Consider the following 19,674-nt stretch of genomic DNA (forward strand, 5'->3'; position numbering starts at 1 on the left):
GGTAGCACTGTTGCCTTGCAGCAAGAAGGTCCCGGGTTCGATTCCCGGCCGGGGTCTTTCTGCATGGAGTTTGCATGTTCTCCCTTTGCATGTGTGGGTTCTCTCCGGCTTCCTTCCACAGTCCAAAAACATGACTGTTAGGTTAATTGGTCTATCTAAATTCTCCCTAGGTGAGTGTGTGAATGGTTGTTTGTCCTGTATGTCTTTGTGTTGCCCTGCGACAGACTGGCGACCTGTCCAGGGTGTACCCCGCCTCCCGCCTGGAACGTAGCTGGAGATAGGCACCAGCAACCCTCCCGACCCCATTAGGGACAAGGGTGAACAGAAAATGGATGGATGGATAATAATTAGGAGTGGAGTCAAGATATTATTGAATCCTAACTTTCAATAATATTTCGAAATACCAACAGCTTTGGACATCTATAAGAAGATACATCCCCACATGCAAGAATCGATAATCATTTTCCTCAGGTGTACAAACTAATTCAGGACCCTGATTGTTTCAGTAAATTTGGTTGGACCACTGCCTGGTGGAGGGAGGATCCCTGGTCCTCATCACTGGCTCTGGCTGACCTCTGACCTCCAGCCCTAATCATCAATTAACATGCAGTATTTTCTGCATATTGATGCAAGGCAAAGAGTACCACGTTAGAATGTAAACTAAACAAGTAAAAAAACAAACAAATACCTGCTCCACAGGATATTCTTTAAATGCAAATGTACACAAATCTGTTGATGCAAGCTGGTATGCGAGATGAGGGCAGCTGTGCGGGGAGTTGCCTTGAACTGTAAGCCTTTCCCTTGTCACAACAATGTCTTTTTACTACAGAGCTGCTGACATGATTCATGAGCCAGTGGAGTTGATGTGGTTTTGTTTTGATGAAATCCCCTCAGTCCACTTAATATAGGTTTCTGTGTTTTGGCCTGCTTTTCATCTTACTGGTACTAAGGAGCCATTTCACACTGCTGGGTTAGAAGTAGGTCTTATTGTAGCTAAAAAGCAAGCCTGTGTCCAACCTTTGGACAGTATTACACAGTAGATATAATTTTAAAAGCACACACGCACGTTCACTAAACACAAGCACACATTTAATCTCTTTTTTTTTTTCCTTACTTCATAACTACTTCCAGTGGACCTTCCCCTCTCCTTCTGCTCCCATTTTTCCCAACTACCTCTCTTTACTTCTCCTTCATTAAAATGGACTTCCTAAAGCCTCCATTCGTCTTGCTGACAGCTCAGCGATCGATCGGGCAAGCGAAAGGGATGCAGTTCCAGAGCTTTAAATGGCTCTGTGGCCAGTCTGATCAAGGGCTGGACTGGACTCAGCTTGGATGGGGGGAAGAGGAGCAGGGAGTGACAGATTTAACCAGAAGGTCTGCCCCTTGTGTGGCCCCTGATTTTATTTAATTTTTTTTTTTTTTGCTCAGTGGTGACTAACAGTCTGGCCCTCTCGCAGAGATCAGAATTTACATGAAAATGACTCACCATCTCTGTAATACGGATTACGCTGATGAGATCAGATAACAAATTAATCAAGCGGACCTAACAAACACATTATCCTGCCTCTGTGGAACACTTGCAAGCTCTCCATGAGAACAACAGGAAAAAAACAATGTTATCCACAATAATTGGCACCTCTGATAAAGATTTAGTGGGGAGAAAATGTAAATAAATGAGTTCTTTGTTGCTATAGCGTAATCTCACAATGAAAATGTTAGAAACATTCCAACAGTAAGACATTTTTGCAAAATTACTGGTGACAATTAATATTTTTAAGCTGATCAGACTGTCTAGGACGATGATGGTAGAGATGGAAATCAAAATCCCCACAGATCACCATTAAACACTCAGAGAAAACAGTCATCTTGTGATCTCCATAACAACCACTAAATGCCAACGAGAAATAAAACTCTTTGTTTGGATGGTGCTACACTCCATTGGAACTTTCAGTGGGATTGGTTTTTTTGGGCATATCGGACCTATTTGAGCTTTTCAGGAATAAACACTCCGGGTGGGTTTGGAATAATTCAAAGAGATATTTGTTCAAATGGCATCTCACTGTTAAGTACAGTAGAAAATCTGGGCTAGTTTCTTTTCCAAAGGCCAAGGAAACATTGTTGAAGTGCATGGAATCAAATTCTTTAAATTTTATTTTATTTTTTAAAGTTAGAACATTTAAATAAAAAACAAAATTCCACAAAACTGAACATCTGACTGAATACATTTTCTAAAATTTTCAGTATGTGCCACATCAATAAGTGAACTTTAATGCTTTTAAACATCTTTCCCAGGGACACCAATAACTGTAAAAGGCGGTGTGAAATATTGGTGAATGGAGGCTCAAGTACTTTGGGAGCTTCACATGCAATTCCCTTCAATCAAAGCTTGTGAAGCAACGTTCCACTGGCTGGCTCCATCTCTTATCTCCCACCTATTATCTAGAGAAGATAGGTTGGCACATTCTGACTTCAAACTTCTCTCCATTTGACATCAAATCTTTCTGCCAAGATTAATGATTGAACATTTGATTTTCAAAGTGATTAGAATTTCCCTGCGGTGCAATGAAAACCTCAAGGAAGCACAAACCTTTGATGAACACAATCTAAATATGCCCCGGCTGACATTTCTAATCATATAGGACATCAAAACAGATCAGAAAGGAAGGGAATCTCATGTAACCAGACCATGTGACTTATTTATCTAATCTAACCCAGGATAGTGCTATTCATTTGGGCAGCAAATATGACAAAGGCAGAATAGAGGTAATATTCGAGGTGAATTACCTTATTTCCTAGGGATCTAGTAAATACAGCCTGCTGCAGCATTTGGTTAAAGGTGCACAGAAAAATTGGCTAGTTACCAGAATCTATTTTCAGCTTTATCAGCAGTAAATTGTGACTGAATGGTAAACTCGATGCGTCACAGTAAGTTTATCAGGGTCTGCTACAAACAACAGCTCTCTTCAGAGTGAATGAAAGTAAAACAAAACTATTTTTTATTACATATTTATTACATCTTTTGTTCATTCAGGGCACAAGAATGAAACTTAAAGCAGACAACCACAAGGCTGAATATTTACCTTCCTAAGTATTGTCTGTATCTTATTGTATAATAGTCATGAAGGATAGTCAGAAACTTCCAAAATCTATTTAAAAGAAAACTGATATCAAAGTTTGTCCCAAAATTCTGATTGATGCATCTGTTGTAATATAAAGCATCACTAGAAGCTGCTTGTTCACTGACATCCATAATCAGATATCCAAGAGTTCAATACATTGACTTTTTGGAATCAATGCATCGATCTAAGAAGTAAAAGCAAATAATCATTCAAACATGGTTCGTGTCCGTTTTACTAAGGATATCTTTACCAACATGTTTTGGCATGGCCATTTTATCAAAATTAAAGCCAAATTAAAAAGTACTCAAAAGTATAGATAGAGAAAATGAAATTAAATGCAAAGTATAAATGGAGTGTGTGGGGGAGGTAAAATGGAAGATGAGATAACAAAGGAAGTGAAAGTGATGTGGAATAGTGGACATACAGAACACCGGATGCAGCAGAAGGAGAGAGAGAGAGAAGAGCCAGCAGAAAGCAGTAGTCGATATAACGGCAGCCATTCATCTCTCTGACAGCCTTCCAAGTGCTCTGCTGGGGGAGACACAAAGCTGCGTCACCTTGAATGCAGCTAATGCACAGCAATGCAAGCATAACATGCTTATATGCATACACGCACAGTGACAGAGGAAATGTTTGTTTGTCAACCCTGAATTTGGTCAATATGCCCAAAGACAAGTGAGTGCATCATTAAACTGCAAGCTGCACAAGCCTAAATCTCAGAAGCACTTAGAAAACAGCTATAGATTGTAAAGCAGTTCTAAATTTCTCCTTGTGTTTTACAACCCTACCCCCTCGTGAAAAAACATACAAAAAATACGTCCTCCATATGTGTTTGCACAGGCAAACGTTCCAAGACAAACATGCGCATTAAACGGACATGACACATTCACATGACACTGGAATATGGGAACGCAGATGTGTGCTCAAAAGAAAAACACACTTACACACACACAATCCCTGTTTCCCAGTTCTGGTCATGGCCCATTGGCTGACGCCTGCCGTCCATCTCTCATGATTCATGGCTTTGCAGGCTGCTGTGGAGCAGTTCTGAGCCATTGGGCCGAGGAAAGCCTGCGTGCCATTAAGGCGCAGCGGGCTGGACATGCTGCCGGAGCTGCAGCACTAAAGCAAGCTCTTCAAGCTCTTGCTCTTCAAACTAGCACCAGAAGAGGTAAGGAAGCAGGTACAGATCATATTGGTTCTGTTGGAAAAGTAATAAAAACACCTGAATGCCCTCACAAACTACCCAACCTTATGAAGTGCACTCTAAGCAAGATATGTGCTGCTTTTTATTTAGTTGGGCATCTATCTCTTCTTGTCCCCCACCCCCACCAGATATTTCAGCTAAATTAGCCCCTCTAATCATTCCAAAAGCCTCCTTTCTAATCACAAAATCAGTGGAGGCTAAAGAAGAGAGACATGGGTGCCAAGTTACACTCCAGCACACCCACCTCTGCCATCCTCAATCAGCGAAACCCCCAGGAGATTCGCCAGAGGCACACGTCCATACACTAATGACTCCTTAATGATCCCCTACTCGGCTGGAGTGCTGACAAACACTGACAAACCCTCACCCTGACAACTGAACACCCACATTTAGCTCCCGACCTCACCCCTTATTTAGAGGCTCATCTTTCAGCCATTGGCCTTATCACACCAGCTACATCCTCGAAGGATCCATGAAGCTAAGCCAAACATCCCCCACCTCCAAAAAAAGGTTTTCCTGTCAGAGTTTTGCGCCAATTTTCAATATCTTGACCCTTAGATGATAATAATTATTTATCTAAACACAAAGATCTTTTCAGCAACAAAGAAAGACAGGATAAAAAGAGTATCTAAATACTAATTTATCAGTGTTGTAGTTTTGACCATCATTTAAGTATTTAAATAATTGAATGCTCACTGTACATGAGCATTTTAATAACATTTTAAAACCAACACAAAATAATTACAAGGTTTACATTTTTATCTATCTGTAGCATCTTATACAAGAGATTAGTGAGGTTAGTTTGGTTAGTGTTACTGAAACAGCAATATTTTTATGAAAAGGAAAAACAAATCACCTTTTCAATAATCCCTTCAGCCTACCTGTTTTCTATTGAAAGTCTTTCTCTCTCTTGCTTTCTTGCAGTGTGAATGAGACACAGGCCCGCCTTAACATGTTGTCCCGAAAATACATCACTATCAATTTCAAAATAATGGGTAAAGTTTACTGAAATCTTTGCAACATATACAGTGGAACAAAGACAGTTAAGATGAACAGAAGCAAAACTCCAGAAAGCATTTAAGCTTCTCTTTTCTTGGGTTTGAGGTCGGTGGGTGTCATTGCTAGAGAATCTTTTTAGAATCACACATGACATAATTACAGCGTGAACGTCTGCCAGCCCACCTTAGTTTCACCTAAAAAAACTCACCCTAAATTAGGGGTAACCTCCTTCTACCTAACCCTACTATTATAACAAAAAGAAAGTCACAAACAAAAAGGAAGGAGTAAGAGAGCACCCAGAGGAAAGCCCTAGTTAAACAACCTTGTTTCACAATTACAGAGTTTTTGTAAAAATAGTTACTGGCAGGCCCTTGGATGAAGCCAGGTGTTCAAAGTGGGACAAAAACAAAAGCTTTTAAAGTCACACACCTACAAAGAAAAGACGCCGTGTTTATGTTATAGCCGCAGTACACGTGACAGTTGAAAATCTGCAAAAGATATAGCCATAAGTCAGTGAGTCTAACGTACAACACTAACGTCATGCTAGCCCATGACCTCACTGGCTAAGATTTCCAGAGGAGGATTGTGGATGACAGAGCGCTCTCTGTTTGAGCCTCTCCACCACTCCGCCTGCTTCTCTGTTTGCTTTTCTTTTTTTTCTTCTCAGCGTTTCATCTTCATAGTGTCCTAGATAGAGTTATAACAATCTATTAGTGTCACAAAGTCCACTGGCCATCTACAGAAAAACGCTCAACACTATGTTTGACTTCTTTGCACAGATGCACACAGAAATAGTCCCAATTACCACGAGACAAATCAAGATCTGACAGAACAAGTGCTGCTTGATTTATAAGAAACAACTTATCTGATATCCTGCTCTATTTCTTGCTCTGATCTTTCCCAATAAACAGGCAATTTTGGTTAGGACATCCAGCGTTTTTGTAGGTTGGCAGTTGCATTACTTTTCATTATTTGTACCATCAGTATCTCTCTTGGTGGAACAACAAAAGGAAAGGGCAATGTAAAGTATGCTATAGGCCAGAGATTCTCAGATATAGACTGAAAACAGAGGCAATGCGGGCCCAGCCCAAATCTTAGGGCACTTTGATGCCCATGATATGGAATACTAAAAATATTCACAGTTAACCAATAAATATATATATTTTTAGGGCCTCAATTAGTCTCATTAAATGTTGGTTAATTTTCTAGTGGACTACTGAAGTTTCATACATTAAACATATGGTGCAGAATTTGTTCTGAAAAATGGAAAATAGAAACTGAGGGGAAAAAGGGAAGAAAATAAAACTAATGTGAGCTAGTTGAAGGACTACAGAGCCATCTTTCATATTTTTTTATGTTCATGCATGTAAACAAATGCACAACATTTGTAAAAATCAGAAAGTCATGAAGTTTAAGTTAAAATTCCTCTTCTGATCACGCTTTGAATTCAAAAATTACAGTGGTACAAAAACAAGAAACTGTTGTAAGCAGCCATTCGCTTCTTGATTGTGAACAAATCTAATAAAACGCATTTATTCACTAATAGTTGTTCTGGACCTTTTGTATTATATAAAAGTCCCATTTGGACCTGATGAGGACCATCCTCCACCTCTTTATATTTAAACCTCTGATCATGCAGCTACTTGACCTCAGTGACTTATCTGGCTTCCATTTAATGATGTCATCACATCCCCAGATGTTAGCAATTGAGTTGATAAGTGCAACACAATTCTAATCTGAAGCTTTAATAACGTCCGTGTTTTAATTATTGTTTTTTTTTTTTCATTAAACATTGGAGTAAAAAATATAGATTAAGGGATATTTATACACAAAGAGATGAACTGTATAATCTATAAAGAAAACTTATTTATAGTTTTATATCATTGGCATCATACCAGGATGGTCTACTAGGGAACTTTATCATACTAATCACTTTACTGTAAGATTTTCCAAAATACATCCAAAAACTTAGTCATTGTAGAGAACTCAACATTATAATTCACAAAAGAAATCATTGCTTTTTGAAAATTTATACATCATGAGTCCGTTGGATCTTCTCAGAGCTCGTAGACCGTAGACTACACATGGGAAATCCCGTCAGAAACAACATCCTGTCCCAGGGCCCCTAGGAAGTGACCTCAGCTTCAGAGAGGCCAGATAAAAAAGTCCACATCAGAAACACAAAAACACCCGGCTGGCCGTAATGAGCTGCGCACCAGGCTCCAGTGTGTTCTGAAGGAGACCAGGTGGTGTGACACACATATGATTCTGATTAGGGGGCCTCGGGATGAACGAGAGCAGAGCCGGGGAGGAAAGTAGGGTGGGCTGTTAGGAGCCAATCACAAGGTTTTGTATATGATGCAACCATTTGTGGAGTTCATTGTCCTCAGCTGGGCCCAGGCATGATGCTGTTCTCACAAGAGAACAGTTTACTTTGAAAATTACTTTGTGTGTAGATGGAGGGGGGACCAAAATCCAGACATGAACTTCAGAGCTGAATCTTACTAATAAAATGATTTCCATTATAGGTTTATGTCATTTTCATGGTACAACAACTTATTTCAATGTAGCTTAATTGATCTTATATGAATTTCTGTGATAAACCAATAAATGGTAAATAAACAAAGTGAAGGAAAAGTAGTAAAGATGGTATTGCAGGGGGAAAGCTATGAGAAGCCCCCTTCAAAGTTTGCTACAACTTTAGTCTGATGAGATCAAAATTAATCATGTGTGGTGGAAAACTGAAACTCAAAACAAAATCTCACTAGTATTAAACATGGCAGTGGCAGCATCATGTTGTAAGAATAATTTTCTTTAGCAGAAACCCAAGAAGACCCTTTGAGATAAAGGTCGATGTTCACCTTCCCTAAACCTACAGCCAGAACTGCAATAAAACTGTGTAGATTAATTGTAAAAATATAAATATCATTGAGAATCTCATTTGTAGTGAGACTTGAAATTGATCTTCAAAGATAGTTTAACAAAGCTTGAGCTATTTTGCAAGGAAGATTAGAGTCTTTCAGTCTCTTGATCTGCAAAGCAAGTAGAGACATACCCCCAAAGACTTGCAGCGATACCTGCTGTGAAAGGGAGTTCTACAAAGTGTTGAGATAAAATAAATAAATGCATGCCACAGTTTCAGATTTATTTGTACGAAACAATGCACACTTTTTCTTTTGGAACACATGCACAGTATGCACTACTTTGCATTTGCTTGTTACTTAAAACCTCTTCAAAATACATTAATAAATTTAGCTGTTAATGTGACTAAATGTGAAAAGGTTCAAGGGCCATCAATACCTTTGTAAGGGAAAGTTGACCACACAGTCATACTTTTGATCTTTGAAAATAAGAGACGTCAAAGACACCTCTGTCCTCATTCCTCAATGGTCAGTTCCGTCCTGGTGTATTGTGCTGCACTTGACGTGATTCCTTAAATGCCTCCCTATATGAAGTGACCAAAACAAGCAGGCCTGCCAGTCTGGTAGGAAGGATAAGGAAGGGGAAACAGGAGGCCATTCTTTTCTTTGTGTGACGGGAATTGTGTAGGAACAAGCACCTGTCACCCCACAACAATGACCACAAAGGTCGGGCAGAGAGACAGAGAGAGCTGAGAGACGGAAAGAAGAGAAAGAGGGCAGCACAGGATGAAAAGTGGATCTGGCAGGCCAAATCTTTTCGTTCCTTCCAAATCAAATTATTTCCTGCAAATTACAGTTCAAAAACTGTGAATGCTTGAAGGCCACGCAGTCAGGTATTCATCTGATTAAAATCTGCATTAACAGTTAGAACCGATAATAGCAGCAGCTAAAGCTTCCCATTATCTGAGTCTGTTGCTCGAACTCTTATTTCTCATCCACTTTCCCCTCTATGTGTGCTCTGCACCAATTTCACACTTATTTTTTTCCTGAAGTGACAAAGAGCAGCCGCATTTCTGTGTCCTTCATATTTCCCCTTCACGTGTCCTCCAAACCAGGAGAACAGAGGAATTTCAAGGCACAGCACAATCCTGCATTTTCAATATGAGACTCAAGGAAAGAAAAAAAGAATCCACCTCAATTTATTATCCTCTGCAGTGACAGTTGGCCTGCTCTACTCATTTCAGGGTCGCTGTAACACTACTTACCTCTCTGTCCTTTAACTTCATGGCCAGTACCAGCTGGTTGCGATGGTTGGTTAATGCTTCACGATAGTTCCCCTTGGAGAAGAATGCAGAGCCCAGATTCCCATGAGCACGGCATTCCCCAGTTTGGTCACCTGAAGAGGTAGAACAAAAGACTTGAAACACAACAACCGACACCCTGACACACACCTTAACTATCTGCTGGACACAATTAGAAACCAAGTGGTGTTTATTTCATATCAGCCTTCTGTGTAATGAAACACATGTATTGCCACTTGCATGCCACTGCACCCTTAAAAGGTAAAGTGGCCGTTCTGCGTTCTTCCCTGCAAGAACAGCTTCTCTGACAGCTGGTAGTGCTGATCTTAAAGCTCCGGAGGGCAAAAGGGGAAAGCCTTATTATTTCTGTCTGACAGCGAGGCCTCACAGTAAGGGCCAAAGTAAAGCTCAAGTCTCTGCGCTCCACCTGAGAACCTCCGCTTCTTATCTCCAGCTGCTCTGCCCACTCATGTGTCAAACGTGTGGGGGTGAGACGAGTGGAGCCAGTCAGTGCTGCTCTTTTTTTTTTTTTTTGCTTAATGTTTTTTTTCCCATTCTGTAAAGTTTCCACAGTATGTGGAATTCTTTTTCTTTTAAAGAATTGTTAAATCACCTTAAACATTTGAGAAAGTTGAAAATAAGTCTCACTACAAAATTTACTCAAAATTATGCTATAATTCACTGAGATAAATGAGAGAAGAGGCAGCAGCTAAGCTAAGTGGTCTGTTTTTAGCTTAAAGCTAATGTTAGCTTAAACATGTTAGCATATGAATGTGCTAACATTTCTAAAAAGTAGGATGAAGTCATTTGGTAATTAATTGGTTTACAGTTAGCTAACAGGATTTTGCAGTGAGCATAAATGTTGTAATCTAAACAAAGGCTCAAAATGAATCACATTTATTACTGAGAAAGTCAACTAACAGGCAAGAGTGACCTGAAATCACTGCAGTTACCCTGTTTATCCACCTCATCATCAGTAAAGTTGAGTCATGTTAGGCAGTGTCACATCAATGTTACATAAATGTAATCAATTCTCAATATTAGAGGTTGGTCAAGAAATAGAGTGGCTATCGGAATCAAAACGTTTTCAGGTCTACTGGTTCTGACTGCGACTGGTCAGAACCAGTCACACAGTAACCACTCCCAAACCGGAGACTTGTTGTCAGAATTTGCTATTTTCACTAAGTCAAAATAATAATAGAAAAAAAGAGACGTAGAAAGTCATGTTTGTGGTGCTTGTGCTGTGCTTCATTCAAGCTGCATGACAGCTAGAGACAACAAGACTTTTAGTACACAACTGGAAGTTCGAATGGAGCAGAAAAAAGCTGCAATTTTTAAAGCTTTCAACCTCTGTTGGAACACAACATGATTTGGAAATGTTGACTCAAAGAAGAGAATTTAGAGTTGGCAAAAAAAAAATACTATTGTCTAGTTAAAGTTTTACAAAAACCGAAGGCTGGATATTCGCCACAAGCTTTTAAACAGTAGCAAAGTAGTTATTGACTAAAGCAAAATGGAATTGATCTAAAATCAGCAACATACAAGCTGTACAACTTTACTCATTAATACTGTAGTCACACTCAAAGACAAAAAATGATACAGGGACACTGCATAAAAGTTAGCTAAAAAATTGCATTAGTACTCAGAAATAGTCCCAGAATTACAACAATAGCTTACTGCTTATATAAATTATCTCTGAAAACAGATTTGACAGAGAATGTATCTGTGAAAATTAGTTTGTATAACTTTTCATATAATTTAAAAGGACACAGTATATATCAGTACCTATGGATGACATCCAAGAAAAAAATGTCCTGCTTGTTGCCACACATTAAACTCCACTGAAGAACAACAAAAAGAGACTAATGAATATTGAAAGTTAACTCATTTGTCAGATCAGATCAAGATAAATTTGGGTTCACTTTGCCAGGTAGGTACCTACCCAAGATCTCTCATGATTGCAAAACGACGACAGAAAAGACTGGAAGTAGGACTTTAATACATAACCATATCTGGATATCTACAAGGCAGAGGCACTTATAAATACATATATATAAATATATATACATATCCCACCTTGATTAGAAAACTTTATGTTAACTACCCAATGACTTTTTCTAAAATTTCCAAACAGTTTTGAGTGAAAAACAAAGTGAGAGCTCTGACATTGCCAGGTTTGCTGAACAACTTCCTACACCTTTGGGGTATTTTAAAGAGAAACTAAGCAAAACACAACCCTTCCAGCAGAAAGCAAAATGTCTTTTGAAGAATGACAGAACATCTCTGAGGAAATATATGCAGCACTGATTTCCTCCATGCTGAGGAACACTCAGTCAGTAATAAAACATGACGATGAAACTATGAAGAATGAGCATTTGAATCTTAATAATGGAAGAAGCGGTGACATTTTGAGTTCATATTATGCAAAGTGTCATTTTGATGTATTCATCAAAACATATCACTTGATTGTTGTAGGGGAAAAAGGGAAGCAATAACAAGGATGTGCAGTAGCTGAGAGTTTTTTAAGACTTCAGTGTAAACACCAGTGATGACATATAAAAAAAATTGTCGTCATTAGAAGCAAAATATTCTTGTTTATTACAGTATGACATGCATCAAGAAATCCGCTGTTGACCAAAACAATACAACTTTTAGCTTGATCTGGGATTTGGAAACTAAAAATCAAATTTTATTTCAGTCAGTAAATGCCCCTTATGTAATCTACACCCCCGACTCAAAAGCTGGTTGACTTTTATACTTTGTAGTTGTTCAGTGTTTTGTCATTATTACTACTATTATTATATAATATTTATCTTAATATTTTTAAAATGTAAATATTTGTGTCATTACTGCGAATTTCAAAACGTAGCTAACGGAAATAATTGACGCCCGTTCCCAGCTGACATACCTAAGGTCTTGGCCACCTCCAAGTCCTGCTGCATGTATCCGAGGCTCTTCTCTGTGTTGCCCAGGGACCAGTGGGCGCTGCTGAGGGCGGAGAAGACGGAGCCGCGAAGCTTGAGGCTGCACGTTCCTATCTTCAAGGCGGCTTCCAGCACCACCACGGAGGCCGTGTGGTGCCCCGCTGTCAGTAGCTCCTGGCCAATCACAGACACCACCACAAAGGGACTTTTGTCCAGCTTCATCTTTTGAAGCTGCTGATAGGTGGGCTCCAGAGAATCTGTGCAGAGCAAAGACATGTTAGACACAGATTATGAAGGGTCCCAAAGCAAAAAAAAAAAAACTAACAAAAAAAAAACATTCTGCTGATATGCTGAGTAACAATAACACGAGGTAGATTATGAGAAATGAGTTGCAGATTTGTAAATTCTGTGTAAAGGTGGGATTTATCTCCACTCTGCCCTTACTTTCTTTAAATAACAGCTTTTAGCAACGTCCATAATCATAGCCTGTTGCTCGGCTAAGAGACGGCTGTCCTTGACAATTTAACAGTAACTCAATGCACTGAATGATCCATTTTTTCATCCTTACTCTTTGACTTGGTCTATCTAAAGCAATTTTCACTGCATAAAATGACAAATGTTTAGACAATTGCTAGCGATCATTCTCACAAACCACGTAACAAGATTGTGCCAATATTTCTTCCTTTTGTCAGGTAAAATGACTGAGAAAGCTACACCAGGTTATTCACTTTAAAATGACAGGATGACGGGAAAACAAAAGCAGCTCATGCCAGTATGCAGTGGAGATGTAATGCAGGAGCAAAGACCAAAGGAGATGTACAAGGTGACCTCTGAAGAGGCTGAAAACTCACACAATGACATAAATCAATGGTGGACCTCATGGGATTGGGGATCTAGAGCCTTTTCAGATTATAAAGCCCTGTGGCAGACAGCAACATCGAACGTCCTGACCTGACCAACTGTATGTAGGTCTTTGTGTCTAATGATGCATATGTGCTCCTTTTGTGCGTGTATTTCTAGATACATACCAAAAATATTTACATCCCCTAAACCTTTCAACATTTTGCTACATAACCACGAACAGCGTGTTATATTGGAACACAAAGTAGAACATTACCTTAAAGTGGAATAAATCTAGACATTGTTTTATGAATGTGTCACAAATAAAAATAAAAGTGTTTTATTCGTTGGTACTCGGTCCCCTGTACTCTGATACCTGAAAACACATTCAGTGAGAACAATAGATTTTCTAAGTATTTGAGTGTAATTTATTCTCAGTATAAATCCAACTGTTTGTGACGGCCTTATAGGTTTGTTAGAAAACATTAGTGAATAAACAGCATCACCGAGGAACACAGCAGATAGAAGCGTGAGAAAGTTGTGGAGAAGGATAAGGCGAGATTTGATTTTAAAACCAAAACTAAGAGTCTAAAGACACACAGTGAGAGCTACAATGAAAGGTGGCAAAATGGACCAGGAAAAGCCCAAACATAAATCAAATTGTGGATCTGTGGAAAAGACTAGATAACTGATGAGAACAAATGCTTTCACTCCATCTGGCAGAGACTCTGTACTTTTTCAGTGAACAGTGGAGAAACGTTTTCAGTCACCAAATGTGCAAAGCTGGTAGAAGCACTCGCAGTAGTAACTGTGGGAAATGGTGGTTCTATAACTAATTTCTCAGTAAAGCTGAAATACACACCACACTTGAAAAAATGTGTAAAAATATATGGTTGAGTTGTTTCCAATTAGATCAAAGCATTGCACACTTCAGATAATCTCTATCTCTGCGATGTCTGATTTACTTTTTATTATCAGATCAAAGTTTAAGGAACTGCTAAGAATTTACTTACAAACATTTAAACACAGAAACATCAGAACAAATGGAGTATATCTTAGACCCTCACAAAAATGCTTATACATTGTTGTACACACACACGCACACACACCCCCACACACACACACACACACACACCCCATGCACGCTTACTCAATATGAGCTGCATCCCCGTAAAAGCGCACAAAAGCATAACTGATGATGCTCTTTCAAGAACACTTGAAAGAGTATCTCCTCTGTTCCGGCACTTGGCAGAACGTCGTGGTTATGGAGACAGTGCATGCATATTATATCCATTCACACCTTGTAATTGCCTTCAGAGTGACATTGAGAGCTGAGTCATAAATCAAACGATGAAAAAAAAAAAGAAGCTTTTTTAAAAAGGTGTCATGGCTGTTATGTTCATAAACAGGTCGTTGTGACAACACTGGAGAGCACTGTTCCCTACACACAACACTGGCACATAAATAGATGGAGGATCTGGACTGAACCAAGCCATGAGACACACAAGATCTGAGATGTCATTGGGATGCACACAGGTAATTCTGAAAAAACATTGAACCTTGAAATAGGAATCAAGAATAAAACAAAACATCCATAACATTAAATACTCAAAAACTATATTTTCTTGTTTTAAATAGACTGCTGACTGTGTCCTCAAGACACAGAACATTTTTAGTGTTTGTCGTTCTCTACTGTAGTTTTTCAGTTGTCTATTTTGGTGGATGTAATCAAATTAAAAGTGGTTTCACTAAAGATGCACTGAACTATGATTTATCTGTGATATAAAGATGCACTGCAATCATATTTAATCTGGCAACATGACAATATAATGCAGCTATACTGTAAATACACAAAGGAAAACATTACTGTACACAGATTACATAGTAATATGAAGGACTTGCACATAAGACGATACCTGAAAAAAAAAAATTAAGTTTTTTTTTTCAAAAAGTTACCTTTTTATCACATATCAGTGTATGTGGAAAAACTGCATGTAAAAATTCATCACCTGATTAAAACATCCCATTCTTTACTTTTGCTGTTGTCCAACATTTTCTATAGTGTAACAACTGAATCTGGGTATGAATTTCCTCCCTTAAAGGAGAGAAAGCAGTACACGCCTACCTTTCACTTCTACAGGGACTTTGGCTGTGTAACACAGATTATCCTCCCTGTTTGCCGGCATAATATTGATTATCGTCGCCATGTGCCAACAGTCCCTCTGAGAGGATCATTGTTTTTAATCCTTTGACCTAGCTACCTCTCCTTAACACACCTTGGATTAGGTCTTCCCACGACTGCTTGGCACTCAGGGAAGTGGGGTAAACAATTAGGGGATTAAGCGGCTTGGCCTAAATATTGCTCTTTCCCTACAGAGAACACCCATTCTAGTCCACAATGGACTGGTCTGGGCTCAGACCCAAATTTGGTTTGTTTTTGTTTTGGTTCCAATTGAAGCCTGAAAAGCTCATAGTGGCTAAGATGGACGCTTCATTCTCCACTCTCCAAGCCATTTTTTCTCTTTGAATCTGCACCCAAATTTAAAAAAATAATTTTTTTAGTTTACACAAAACCAGCTCACATTTATTCAGGGACCAATTTCGCGGTAGTTTGGCAAAAAGATAAGGGTGATGAAAAATGAAAACATGAAGTAAACAAGTAAAACAGGTATGTAGAATATAATCAAAATGTTAACTTATAGTAGGAACTTTGTTAAAAAAGCAAAGCTTTACATTTGTATACAAATACAACCAAAAGAAAAAACATTGACATGCTTTTCAGGAAGGGTCATTGCAAATTCTACCTACTGAGGAATCTAAGATCTTTTGGACCAATACAAAAGTATTTTTAATATAGAAATGTCAACCCACTGAGGAGCAGTTCTAGTCTATGTTCCGTCTTTATCATGGTTGTGTGAGCCACAACAAAATGAGTCCATATAACATGGTTTATTTTTTTTTAATTTGAATAACTACTTAATTTCCATTTTTATTTAGACCTGTACAGAGAGAACATTTTGGAAATTATTAGCTCTGATGGATTTTATGAATAATGACAAAGTAAAACACCAATCAGACAGTTTGAATATGTCCCCTGGATTATCAGAGGAAGAACTGTCGGATTGGCTCCACAGTGATACCATCGCACTCAGTGACAACCAACAGGTAATGAGGCCCAGCAACATCATCAGTCCAATAGTCACAACCTCGGTTTCGCCGCAGTGCTAAAGATCCACTCAGCTTTAGGTAAAAGAGCTTTCACGAGGCCAGGCGAAAACAATGGCATTAATGTTGGATGCTCATTTAGATAACAGGCTATCTGTGTGTGCGATCAGGCTGAGTGACAATAAGACATGCTGAAGCAGCAGGCATCATGCCTCTGAGCCCGAAGGTAAGTACTCGACACAAACAGTCGGTAACAAAGAAAAAAAGATAGATAGACGAAGAGACTGCCTGCTTGCTGTAAAGCTGAAAAAAAATGACAGATAAAGTCACTCCAAGATACGTATTGACTGACAGAACAAGGATTATCTGTGAGGAAAGTCATTTAGAAGGCAGTAGGACAAAATACGTGCAGCAACGAAGAGAGTGAAATATACATGAATATCTACTGATACAGGCATGCTGAAGAGGAGTGGGTTGAGCTTCAACAGATCTCACCTCGTAGCGGTGACTTCATGGCGGCTTCCACCATCCCCACAAGCAGCTGAAGGCTCTTGGGGTCCTGGGCCAGCCCAGAGGCGAAGGCGGCCAGTGCGTCCGCATGGCGACCAAGGTACTGAAGGGCAACACCCTGTCGGAAGTATGCCTGAAAAACAAATGACAGAGGGGAGCAGAAAGAGTTATCAGGGATCCGGTCGTTTACCACAGCATGGGGCTTTAATCAAACACATTACCAGACACACTCATTTCACGCCATTTGCATTTCTTCCACATGAGCGGTTTCCCCAAACATGGCACCTCTTTGCTTTGTACCCCCATTATAGAATGATCAGCGGGGTTTTTTGTGCTTGTTAATTGGATTATAAGTTTTACATAAATGCACGTGTTACACTCTGGATGGCTGCCTCCTGAGGAGCAACGTGTTTGGCTTTTTTTCTCTCAGCATGCTGGGAATTCTGTTCGGGTGTGTGTGTGATAAGTACAAAAAAAAATAAGCAAAAGTATTCATACAGTTTCATTTTGAAAAATTTTTTTTTTCTAAATTTAAAATCAAATTACAAAATGTTTCATTTAGAATTTATGCAACAGACCAATGAAATAAGATGTGAAGTTGGGATTCATGGTTTTCTTTTTTCCCTTCTTTTTAAAAAAAACCCCCAAAACTTAAAATGGTTGCATGTAGTAAGCCAAGTCAGTGAATACTATGTAGAACTTTAGCTGGGATTCCAGCTATGGGGTGCAGGTGTTTTTGGATGCGTCTCTACCAAATCTGGACTTTGACTAGGCCCTTCTAATACCTGAAACTGATCGAAATCATTTCATTGTAGCTCAGCCAGTAGGTTTAGGATTTTCTTCCACCCACCTTGCTATCAGCTCTCGCTACCTTTCCTGTTGCTGCTGAAGAAAAGTATCCCCACCGCATGCTGCTGCCACCAACATGGTGTGCACATTCATAGAGCTGTGAAGTGTTATTTTCCACCAGATGACGTTTCAAATGTTTGCCAAACTATTCAGGTTTTTTTCTCATTAGACCAGAGCAACCTCTTCCACATGTTTACTGAATCCCCCCACATGGCCCGAGGCAAACAACAAATTGGACTTCTTAAGTATTTCTTCCAACAATAAATTTGTTTGTGCCACTATTCCATAAAAGCCAGATTTATTGAAAAACTAAAAATGTCCCACTGGCAGAGCAGCAGTGGACTTTGGCAGGTCCTATTTAAAAATTGGGTGACTTCTAAAAGCTGCATGTTGCAATGAATTTTATTTTGGGTATCAGAGTAAAGAAAATGAAACAAAAATGCATGCCACAATTCAGCTTTTCTTGTATTTGGAAACTAAATGAAAACCATGTCTCCCCTCACGCCACATACGTATATGGACTACCTTGTATTTATCCACATATAATTCTAAATTAAATGCAATGCAAAGACTTCATATAGCTCCAGAGACCACATTCATTTGTACACAATTGACTGTGACAGGATGTAGTTGTAAAAGTCAAACAACTGGCAGCCGTAACAGAATGGTCCTTCAAAAAGACAAAAATTAGACAGATTTGTCATTCAATCATTTATTTATAAAGCTGAGAAACAGACATAAACTGTCACAAACTGCATGCAGCTTGTGTCAGATTATTTCTTTCCATAAGAGAATAAAGTGTTTTGGAACATTTAGCAGAGTGAAACCTAAAACAGATGCCGTCTCTGAGATCTAAAGCCCCCATCAATAAGTTTGCTTTTTATGTCTGTTTGGACTCCCGAGAGAAAAATAATTAGGTTCCGTGCAGACTTGTAATTCAAAATATTTTTATATTTGAGGCTTGATCATACAATAATCCAAGTAAGTTGTTAAATCTGACTCTGGTCCAGTTTAGCATTAACCACAAAGACTTAAAGAACTCGACTCAACTCAGTATTCATGATCCAAACCACAAACTCCTCCAAGGAAAAAGGCAAACTGAGCACTTCTGAGATAAAAGTCGTAGATGCGACTGTTCTGAGAGACAACTGCGTCTACAAAGCATGGGAAAAAGGAAGAAATAAAGACTATGTAGGGAAGCTGTCATCTTTAGAAACCTTTTGGTGTTTTCATGTGTGTGTTTATGCAAGAGGAGCTGCAGCCCTGGCTGCCACTTGACCATATCCCGAGTGAGTAGGCAGTCATTCCACTCACAGCCTCCAAAAGTGACACTAAGGCTAATTTGCCATTAGCATCTAAGAGGCCTTTTCATTAGTCTTTCCGAGCCTCTCTACTAGAACCACTACGAACCGAGAAATAAGGGGGGGATTAAACAAAATGAGACATGACATTGAATTTATAGAGACCAGTAATTAATTTCGCTTCCGTCTGAGCCGCACACAGACTACAAATCACTCTCCGGACCCCTCTGCCCACGTCCCCTCACTTGCAACGCAACTTCACTAAAAATGACGAGGACAGAGATTAAATTCAAAGCATTAACCTTTGTTCTAACATTGTTATTATATGACGGGGACCGCAGGCCCGGGTACCTGCTCAATATTAATTGCATTTTGAAACGGTGGAGTTTGGGCATGATACGCCGGTGAGAACTGAGCGCTCCCGCAAAACATTTTGCCCAAGGGAAAAGAAGACATTTAAAAGCACTTCTCTCGTTGATTAGATTTACCCTACAAAATGCCCTGCCCTCCTGTCATTCCCTTAAGGGCCCCGATGGAAGCGACTAGGAACAGAAGTAGAGAAAAAAGATGGATAAAATAAAGCTTTCCTTCAATCAAA

General features: G+C 39.2%; 1 protein-coding gene across 3 annotated transcripts in view; it reads right to left on the reverse strand.

Annotated features, from left to right (window-relative positions):
* Positions 1–19,674, reverse strand: part of LOC116729617 (tetratricopeptide repeat protein 28) — a 240,695-nt gene that overhangs the window by 87,118 nt on the left and 133,903 nt on the right. For all 3 annotated transcript variants that reach the window (XM_032578288.1, XM_032578287.1, XM_032578289.1), the window contains 3 exons: positions 16,912–17,059; positions 12,396–12,668; positions 9,452–9,582 (listed from right to left, as the gene is read on the reverse strand). In XM_032578288.1, coding sequence (XP_032434179.1) covers positions 9,452–9,582; positions 12,396–12,668; positions 16,912–17,059 — 552 coding nt within the window. The remainder of the gene's footprint in view (positions 1–9,451; positions 9,583–12,395; positions 12,669–16,911; positions 17,060–19,674) is intronic.

This window comes from Xiphophorus hellerii, chromosome 12 (genome assembly GCF_003331165.1).
Source record: "Xiphophorus hellerii strain 12219 chromosome 12, Xiphophorus_hellerii-4.1, whole genome shotgun sequence".
Taxonomy (NCBI): Eukaryota; Metazoa; Chordata; class Actinopteri; order Cyprinodontiformes; family Poeciliidae; genus Xiphophorus; species Xiphophorus hellerii.